At 49.7% G+C, this 10,294-nt stretch overlaps 1 protein-coding gene across 1 annotated transcript; it reads right to left on the reverse strand.

Moving 5' to 3' along the window:
• Positions 1–1,019: 1,019 nt before the first annotated feature.
• TUBA1C (tubulin alpha 1c) lies at positions 1,020–9,424 on the reverse strand. Its single transcript, XM_009425485.4, has 4 exons — positions 9,184–9,424; positions 4,685–4,907; positions 4,380–4,528; positions 1,020–2,101 (listed from the first exon to the last, which is right to left on the reverse strand). Exons 1-4 carry the CDS (start codon positions 9,184–9,186, stop codon positions 1,127–1,129), a joined length of 1,350 nt encoding a protein of 449 aa, XP_009423760.1. The 5' UTR covers positions 9,187–9,424; the 3' UTR covers positions 1,020–1,126.
• Between the last annotated feature and the right edge of the window lie 870 nt (positions 9,425–10,294).

Raw genomic sequence — 10,294 nt, forward strand, 5'->3', positions numbered from 1 at the left:
GGAGTTCAAGGCCAGCCTAAGCAACATGGCAAAACCCCATCTCTGCCAAAAAAAAAAAAAAAAAAAATTACAAGAATCAGCCAGGCATGGTGGAACACACCTGTAGTCCTGGCTACTTGGGAGGCTGAGGTGGGAGGATGGCTTAGCCCAGGTCAAGGTGGGGGTGAGCTATGATGGTGCCATTGCACTGCAGCCTGGGAAAGAGACCATCTCAAAGAAAAAAAATTTAAGACGTGTCTGAAGCCTCACCTCAAGCCTATAGAATTAGAACCTGCATTTTGTTTTTAAATTTGAGAGTCAGGGGTCTCCGTCACCCAGGCTGGAATGCAGTGGTGCAATCATGGCTCACTACAGCCTCAACCTTCTTGGGCTCAGGTGGCCCTCCCACCTATAGGCAGGTGCCATCACACCATGCAAATTTTTGTTTTGGTAGAGATGGGTTTTCACCATGTTGCCCAGGCTGGTCTCGAATTCCTGGGCTTGTGATCCACCCAACTTGGTCTCCCGAAGTGCATGAGCCACCAGGTTGACCCCAAACCTGCATTTTAATATCTACAGGTGATTCACATCCATTTTAGTTAGAGAAGCACTGGCTCAATCTGAACCTGTTTCCTCACTTACAAAATGATTCTATAACCACTTAATTCAGGCCCAAATTAAACAGATAAACCAAGAAGCTGGGCAGGGGCTCATGCCTATAATCAAAACTTTGAGAGGTTGAGGCAGGAGGATCACTTGAAGCCAGTTCAAGACCACCCTGGGCAGCATAGCAAGGCCCCATCTCTACAAGAAATAAAAATAGCTGGGCATGGTGGTGTGCACCTGCAGTCCCCAGCTACTCAGGAGGCTGAAGCAGGAGAATCACGAGTCCAGGAGCTCGAGGCTGCAATGAGCTATGTATTATCATGCCACTGCACTCCAGCCTGGGTGACAGAGCAAGACCCTCGACTCAGGTGGTTTCATCTACCAGCCTCATACATCCAACTTTAACTGGATCAAGTATTTAAGTCAGCTTGACATTTAAAATGGAAACATCACTTTTATTAACAATTTACGGCAATAGACATTTACAGAACAAAAATAAGACAGTTCCAAGACAATGGAGTGTAAAAGTACAGCACACAGGTTAATACTCTTCACCCTCATCCTCTCCGTCAGCACTATCTGCTCCAACCTCCTCATAATCCTTCTCAAGGGCAGCCATGTCCTCACGGGCCTCTGAAAACTCGCCTTCCTCCATCCCCTCACCCACGTACCAGTGAACAAAGGCACGCTTGGCATACATCAGGTCAAACTTGTGGTCCAGGCGAGCCCAGGCCTCGGCAACAGCTGTGGTGTTGCTCAGCATGCACACAGCTCTCTGTACCTTGGCCAGGTCTCCGCCAGGCACCACAGTGGGAGGCTGGTAATTAATGCCAACCTTGAAGCCAGTGGGGCACCAATCCACAAACTGGATGGTACGCTTGGTCTTGATGGTGGCAATGGCAGCATTGACATCTTTGGGAACCACGTCACCACGGTACAACAGGCAGCAAGCCATGTATTTACCATGGCGAGGGTCACATTTCACCATCTGGTTGGCTGGCTCAAAGCAAGCATTGGTGATCTCTGCTACAGTAAGCTGTTCATGGTAGGCTTTCTCAGCAGAGATGACAGGGGCATATGTGGCCAGAGGGAAGTGGATGCGGGGGTAGGGCACCAGGTTGGTCTGGAATTCTGTCAGGTCAACATTCAGGGCTCCATCAAATCTCAGGGAAGCAGTGATGGAGGACACAATCTGGCTAATAAGGCGGTTAAGGTTAGTGTAGGTTGGGCGCTCGATATCGAGGTTTCTACGACAGATGTCATAGATGGCCTCATTGTCTACCATGAAGGCACAATCAGAGTGCTCCAGGGTGGTGTGGGTGGTGAGGATGGAGTTGTAGGGCTCAACTACAGCTGTGGAAACCTGGGGCGCTGGGTAAATGGAGAACTCCAGCTTGGACTTCTTGCCATAATCAACTGAGAGACGTTCCATGAGCAGGGAGGTGAACCCAGAACCAGTTCCCCCACCAAAGCTGTGGAAAACCAAGAAGCCCTGAAGACCGGTGCACTGGTCAGCCTGCAAAATAAAAAAGTTTCATTTTAGTGTTGCGAAAGTTTCATTTAGTGTTCACATTTGGTGAAACCTGCAGAGGACTTTTATAAATCTATGGCTACTCCAATTGCAATTTTAAAACTCTTCTGGGCCAGGCGCAGTGGCTCACGCCTGTAATCAACACTTTGGGGGTCCAAGGTGGGAGGACCATTTGCATTTGAGCCCAGGGGTTCAAGACTGATGATCATGCCACTGCACTCCAGCCTGGATGACAGAGCAGACCCTGTCTCCAAAAAAAAATTTAAAAAAAAAAAAAAAAAAAAGCTTTTAAGTGCTAAGTGATTCAGAACTTTTCACAATCAAGTCCTTGAGCAGAAAAACCTTTGCTGAGACTATTTTAAGATAAACTATTTCCTCAGGCAGAGGAATCACAAGGCCTGGGCTTGCATACAGGGCTCAAGTTTTGGTAACTGGGAAGGCAGCCTCTGGTTCTCTTGCTGTGGCCACAGAACAGGGCAGTTTCTTAGTTGGAGAGCTCCTAAGGGGCAGGCCCAGGACCACCAACCTGGTACAGTGGATGTCTTGTAAAGATTTGGCAGCTGCTTTCTGAGGTGGAACAACAGAATAGCCAAAGTTCTAACACCCTGGTACTGGAGTCAGGCTGTGTCAGGATCCGGCTGTACCAGTTCCTTACTGTATGACCACATTCATTTCTCAGTTCTTCCATTGATTAAGTGAGAATAGTAATCACCTTAGGTTGAGAATTAAGTAAGTACTCAGCATAGTGCTTGGCACAGTAAGCACCCAATATATGACACTAGGTACCAAGAAGCCCATTTATTTTGGGTAAAGTGACACAACCACAATTCCATGAGACCTCAGATTGTTGGGGATTTCCTCCACCTAACTGGGCTATTTTGGTTAGCAAACTGCTACTTTACGAAGGAATGATTTTGACCTTCCAAATAAAGTATTCTGTTGTAAACTCTTGCTTCTCCAAGTGATGGGCCTCAGATTTGTGAACATTCTCTACTCAGCTCCCTTATAGCCTGTGGGTCCATAAACTACATGAGATCAATGCACAGGGCAGACTCTCGCCTACCAATTACACCAGTGTAGCCTCCTGTGAGCACAGTAATGCCAAGGACAAATGTAATTGTTTTGGTAGGCAATAAACCTCACGTTCCAGAACCCTAAATAGCTACTAGGTTTATTTGTCCCTAAAGGCAGGTCCCTGATTTTCCAAGTCAGTGCTTATAACTAAAGCTTAGGTTTTTTTTTGTTTGTTTGTTTGTTTTTTTGAGATGGAGTCTCACTCTGTCGCCCAGGCTGGAGTGCAGTGGCATGATCTCGGCTCACTGCAAGCTCCGCCTCCCATGTTCATGCCATTCTCCTGCCTCAGCCTCCCTAGTAGCTAGGACTACAGGCACCTGCCACCACGCCCGGCTAATTTTTTGTATTTTTAGTAGAGAGGGTTTCACCATGTTAGCCAGGATGGTCTCGATCTCCTGACCTCATGATCCGCCCACCTTGGCCTCCCAGTGCTGGGATTACAGATGTCAGCCACCGTGCCCAGCCTAAAGCTTAGTTTTTAAGCATCGGAAACATCAGTCCAGTTTTGCTGGGAAGACTACGTAAACATCTGAGAAAGTATGAAGCCATGAATGATGAGGCTATTCTATTTTAGAATGGAGCAGTCATGGCTGGGCTTAATACAATGTGATTTTCTTGACAAGTTACTCTGCCCAGACCATCATGCTTGATCTCTGGTTAATTACTTACAAGCTGCCCACATGCCTAAGGAGCAAAGAGTCATCTGATTGCCAGGATCTTAATTAAAGTGATCCAAACAGCACACTTCATAAGGAAGCTCCCGACTCCACTTTCAGCAGTACTGGAAGTTTCCAGTATTGGCTGTTTCTTGTCAGTGTGACACTGGCTTCTTGTTCTCTGAACTTTCTGTATTGACATGAAGGAACCATCCCAGATTTTTAAAAAATGACTTTGATCAATTAGTTACATGTAGAAGTCAGCTACCTACTCACTCAGTATGACTAAGATGACCTCAAAAGGGGTGTCTCAGCTTGAAGCAAAATAGGCTAAAGAGCACTTACTTCTACCCCATAGTTGTCCCATAAACCCAAGATCATCTGGTTCAGAAATCCAATTAATTTAGTGAACAGATACATTTTAGTTGCAATGCAAATAGTCTCATTTTAGTTGCAAAGAATGATTTTTGTAGTTTGGTCTCAGAACTGCAAAAGAAACTCTCATCCCACTTTATTTAAAGTACTATACTTACCAGCTTGCGAATTCGGTCCAACACGAGGTCAATGATCTCCTTGCCAATGGTGTAGTGCCCTCGGGCATAGTTATTGGCAGCATCTTCCTTGCCTGTGATGAGTTGCTCAGGGTGGAAGAGTTGGCGGTAGGTGCCAGTGCGAACTTCATCTGGAGAACATGATGGGGGAGGAGCAGGGGGGAGGAGGAGGAGGGACAAGGAGCGGGGAGGGAGAGTGGGTGAGTGACCAGCGGAGCCCCCCCCCAAGGACAGACCTCCTGTCCCAGCACCCTGGGATCTCACTTGGGTTACTGAGGTCAACTCACCAATGACTGTGGGTTCCAAGTCTACAAACACTGCCCGGGGCACATGCTTGCCAGCACCCGTCTCACTGAAGAAGGTGTTGAAGGAATCATCTCCTCCCCCAATGGTCTTGTCACTTGGCATCTGGCCATCGGGCTGGATGCCGTGTTCCAGGCAGTAGAGCTCCCAGCAGGCATTGCCAATCTGGACACCAGCCTGGCCAACGTGGATGGAGATGCACTCACGCTGTGGGAGGAAGAAAGGAAAATGTCAGGATATAATACATCAGATGGGACATTAAGGAATGATTCACACCTAATGACTGATTAACCTTCAAGACAGATAACTGGCTGGGCGCAGTGACGCACGCCTGTAATCCCAGTACTTTGGGAGGCTGAGGCAGGTGGATCACCTGAGGTCAGGAGTTTGAGATCTGCTTGGCCAACATGGCAAAACTGCATCTCTACTAAAAATACAAAAAAAATTAGCCAGGCATGATGGCGCACACCTGTAGTCCCAGCTACTTGGGAGGCTGAGGGAGGAGAATCACTTGAACTCAGGAGGTGGAGGTTGCAGTGAGCTGAGATCACACCACTGCCCTCCAGCCTGAGTGACAAGAGATTCCATCTCAAACAAAAAAAGATAACCATCTTTCAGCAGGCCACTCCTGCTCAGGGGCTATAATTTCAAAAGCAAAAATCTTTGAAGACCTAATTCAGCAAAAGTGCCTTGGAAAACCAAAGATGTGTTCATGAACTACTTGGCAAGACCAGACAGTTGCTTTGTAGCTACAGTAGATATGATTCCTTAAACTAAGGCAAAATTCCCCTTTCCAGCTCTGATTCATTCTCTGAATGATTGTGTAACTACTGAGCTCATTCTGGTCCCGCTTTAATCCTATTCTTTAGGAGACAAAAGCTTCTCTCTCCCTCCTTTAAAACCAGCTTAAACCAGCAAACTATAGCCATGACTCATGAAGAAAATGCTGGATAAGCAGCAGTTAGCTGTATTTTAAAAACTGTGGTCAGAGGCAGCTTTTTAACCAAGTGGAAGAATCTAATCTATAGGAAGAACGTTTTTCCTTCACCGTCAAAACATCTCCGGAAGAGGGAAGACCATAATAATAAAGGCTAGAAATGTTACCAAGACTTTACTGATAGGTTAAGAAATTAGTTGTTTCTGGCTCACACCTGTAATCCCAGCACTTTGGGAGGCCAAGGTGAGCAGATCACTTGAGGTCAGGAGTTTGAAATCAGCCTGGCCAACATGGTGAAACTGTCTCTATTAAAAATACAAAAAAAAAAAAAAAAATTATGGTAGAGCACAGTGGCTCATGCCTGTAATCCCAGGACTTTGGGAGACCGAGGTGGGTGGATCATCTGAGGTCAAGGAGTTCAAGAACAGCCTGGCCAATATGCTGAAACCCCATCTCTACTAAAAATACAAGAATTAGCCAGGCATGGTGGTGCGTGCCTGTAGTCCCAGCTACTCGGAAGACTGAGGCATGAGAATCACTTGAACCCAAACCCAGGAGGCGGCGGTTGCAGAGATCTCGCCACTGCACTCCAGCCTGGGCAACAGAGCCAAGACTCTGTGTCTGTGTCTGTGTGTCTCTCTCTCATAGATATATATTTATGAGGTGGACCAAGTTAATTTAGAAAGGCCAGAGGGGCCAAAGCAGAATATAGTTAGAAATTACCAAACCCACACCTGCTTAGTAAAATAAGGGAATAAACATAGAATCTGTACACACAGACTTAACAGGAAAACAAAAAGGGTGTTTGGCATTTCATCATAAGTCAGATTAGCCACTTTGGAGACTGGCAGAGCACTAAGTTCTCAAAGGACCTGGTCTCATAAGCCAAGAGATAATAAAAACCCTAATTACTCACAACCTTTGACCTCCTTCCCACCTACACTCCCCATGAAACAATCAAGGTCTCTTAACCACATCAGCAAGCTCAGTATCACCTGTGTCTACTCACCCAGCTCCAGGGGTGTGGGAGAACAGGAGTAGTTTGTTCTAATTAGCCCATGACTATTTACCATTGCATCATGTTTACCTTTTTGAGAAAAAGTCTCGCTCTGTCGCCCAGGCTGGAATGCAGTGGAAACTCCGCCTTCCAGGTTCAAGCGATTTTCCTGCCTCAGCCTCCCAAGTAGCTGGGATTACAGGTGCCCACCACCATGCCTGGCTTATTTTCATATTTTTAGTAGAGATGGGGTTTCACCATGTTGGCCAGGCTGGTCTTGAACTCCTGACCTCGGGTGATCTACTCACCTCGGCCTCCCAAAGTGCTGGGATTATAGGCGGGAGCCACCACGCCCGGCATCATGTTTACCTTTAACTGGACTTTGGAAACGCCCAAGCCCCAAAAAGCTGGAGATAACCAGATACCTGATCATGATGGCCCCCAGGCCCAAGGAGATAAAGTATCTGAGAAGATCCACTCATTCTAACAAATGCTTCTTCTGTTTAAATGCCGCTTCTATTTTGCGCCCGCAATTTTTCTTTCATTGCTCAGTCTAAACTGCCTTCTTGAAGCTTAGCAGGCAGTCAGCGGCCACTGACTTACCCTCCACTCTCCCCTGGCCACGTGGGAGAAAGTGAGGCACAGGTGGAGTCAATTGGTCTAGTGTTAACTGGATAAGCAGCTCTTACCTCTCGTTAAAAAACAAGAAAATTTAACCAGTGTTCGCCTAAACCAGTCCGCTGCCGCTCTCCTGCTTTTTAAAGGGTCTCACTACTTTGTGAATCACACTTTTACCAGTATCTTTTTGGTATTGCTTGAAAAGAAGCAATAAGTTGTTACAGTGCGACATATACATGTATTTACATTTGATTTTTATATTTAAATTGATGTACGTATTTTTGAGATAAGGTCTCGCTGGAGTGCAGTGGTGCGATCTGGGCTCACTGCAGCTTCCACCTCCCGGGATCAAAAGATCCTCCCACCCCTGCCTCCCGAGAAGCTGGGACTACAGGCAGGCACCACGACGCCCAGATAATTTTTGTATTTTTAGTATAGACAGAGTTTCACCGTGTTGCCCAGGCTGGTCTCGACCTCCTGAGCTCAAGCGGTCCTCCCGCCTCGGACTCCCAAAGTGCTGGGATTACAAACATAAGCCATCGCGCCCGGCCTAAGATAGTTGTTTTCAATACTTCTGGAAGCTTTATAGAAAACACTCAAGTTACGTATAATTTCACGTTTCTTTAAAACTGAACTAAGAACACGTGGTACTAGTTTACTCTGGGGTTTGCGGTTTTTTTTGTTTTTGTTTTTTTGTTTTTGGACGGAGTCTTGCTCTGTCGCCCAGGCTGGAGTGCAGTGGCGCGATCTCGGCTCACTGCAAGCTCCGCCTCCCGGGTTCACGCCATTCTCCTGCCTCAGCCTCCCGAGTAGCTGAGACTACAAGCGCCCGCCACCACGCCCAGCTAATTTTTTTTTTTTTAGTAGAGACAGGGTTTCACCGTGTTAGCCAGGATGGTCTCGATTTCCTGATCTCGTGATCCACCAGCCTCAGCCTCCCAAAGTGCTGGGATTACAGGCGTGAGCCACCGCGCCGGGCCGGGTTTGCGTTTTTTTGAGACAGTTTCGCTCTGTCGTCCAGACTGGAGCGCAGTGGCGCGATCTCGGCTCAGGGAAACCTACGCCTCCTGGGTTCAAGCGATTTTCCTGCCTCAGCCTCCCGAGCAGCTGGGATTACAGGCGCGCGCCACCACGCCCAGCGTTTTTTTTTTTTTTTTAAGTAGAAACGGGGTTTCACCATGTTGGCCAGGCTTGTCTCGAACAAGTGCTGGGATTACAGGCGTGAGCCACTGCGCCGGGCCAACTCTGGTTTTATAAGAAAATATCCTTTTGTGGACGTGTTTTTAAACCCGGCTTAAGTAGAAAGCTTCAGCTATAAACCTACCACTAGATTAACACCAGAAATGCAGGATTAGGCAACGTGAAAGTTAATTATTCCCTTCCAAGGAGGTGCCTGCCTCCGTTCTCAAGTGGACTGGCGCAGTTGGAAGCTCTCCCCAGGGCAGGGCCACAGGTGACTCAGCAGCGAGTCACTGGGCGCTGGAGAGGGGGAGCCAGGAAGTGCTGCACCGTCGGTGCGGGAGCGCACGAGGGCCTCCGGGGCCCAGTTTGTAAGGCAGTGGGAAGGAGAGGTCGCTTGAGAAAACGTGGGGAGGGATTTTTAGTTTTAAGTTCTTGGAGGCCAATGAGCAGGCTCCCTGACCTTCCTCCCTAGGGCAGTAGCGGGCCCTGCGGGGAAAGCCCTCACTAGGATCAAGAGGGCTTTCCATTTCCACTGATGGCCGCACCCGGGCCAGGTTTTCCGGCCCGAACTGGTGTCTGCCAAGTGAACTCGACCTTCCAAGCCCGGCCACCACAAGCCAGGTTAACCGGAGGGGCCCGGGGCAGTCTGGAGCTGTCCTGGGCGCGGCCCGAGGTGCAGGCAGTAGTTTCCGGGCCCGCCGTCCCCTGGGACGCGCACTCTTCCCCAGCCCCGAGGGAACCCCACTCACCATGACTAGAACTTGAAGGGGTCTGCGACGCTGAAGGAGGCGAAGGGACGGCAACAAGGATCTCCCACTAACAGACTACCAAGGAGTCCGGGGGAGAAGTAGTGAAAGGGTGGCCGGCCCCGAAGGGCCTTATATACCCGGTCCCCGGCCACGTGTCGGGAGGGCGGGCCCCGGACCCCGCCCCGTGCCGCTGCGGCCCCACCTTCGAGCCCTGGCCTGCGCCCGGCCGCACCCGCGGAGTGGGGGCGCGCGGCGCTGATTGGCGGATTCAAAAGTTCAAACCAAACTCGTCGGAAGGAGCCAGGAGCAGGAAGAGGAGGAAGAGGAGGAAGGGGAGGAAGGGGAGGAAGGGCTCTGGGGCTGGAGAATGGGCCGGGACAGGGACGGAGGTGTCCACTGGGAGGAGGGAGCAGGCCGGACGTCTGCCCCGTCCCCGGTAGGTGCGGGGGCGTCAGGTGGGCAAAACCCCAGCGAGGGGAAGCTCCAGGTAAGAGGGCGACCGCGCCCGGGAGGGAAGCCCTTACTGCACCGCCCCGGCCTCGCCCCCGGTCCCCGCGGCTGCGCTCCCTACGCCGCCGGGGAGGCGCCGACGCCGGGACCAGGCTGCGGGTTCCGCCTCGGAGTCCTGGCTGCCGGGCACCCCGGCTGGGCCCGCGGGCGCCCGCTCCCCTCGCCGCTGAGGGCTGTCCAGAGAGAGGGCTTGCTCCCCACTCTAGGTCTGAATCACCACGAACGCGCCTTAAACTCTATTCCCACCTTTTTGGTTGCTTTTCCTTACGTCCTCTTTAAATGAGCCTTTGGCTTCTAACAGTCTCCTCCCGATAGGCGCAAAAGCAGTTTTTTCAGTTCATTAGGATAATGAATAGCTTACATTTTTTGATTGCTAACTATGCAGAGTAGTTGGCTTTTTTTTTTTTTTTTGAGACGGAGTCTCGTTCTGCCACCCAGGCTGGAGTGCAGTGGCGCGATCTCAGCTCACTGCAACCTCTGCCTCCCGGGTTCAAGCGATTCTCCTGCCTCAGCCTCCTGAGTAGCTGAGACTACAGGCGCGTGCCACCACACCTGGCTAAATTTTTGTATTTTTAGTAGAGACGGGGTTTCACAGTGTTAG

Source organism: Pan troglodytes, chromosome 10 (assembly GCF_028858775.2).
Source record: "Pan troglodytes isolate AG18354 chromosome 10, NHGRI_mPanTro3-v2.0_pri, whole genome shotgun sequence".
In the NCBI taxonomy this organism is placed as follows: Eukaryota; Metazoa; Chordata; class Mammalia; order Primates; family Hominidae; genus Pan; species Pan troglodytes.

Bases quoted from the DNA above. Each gene is read 5' to 3' on its own strand.
- TUBA1C (XM_009425485.4), bottom strand. The intron at 4,529-4,684 runs GTGAGTTGACCT...CATGTTCTCCAG, and splicing joins CTTGGAACCCACAGTCATTG to ATGAAGTTCGCACTGGCACC. The intron at 2,102-4,379 runs GTAAGTATAGTA...TTTATTTTGCAG, and splicing joins TGGACCGAATTCGCAAGCTG to GCTGACCAGTGCACCGGTCT.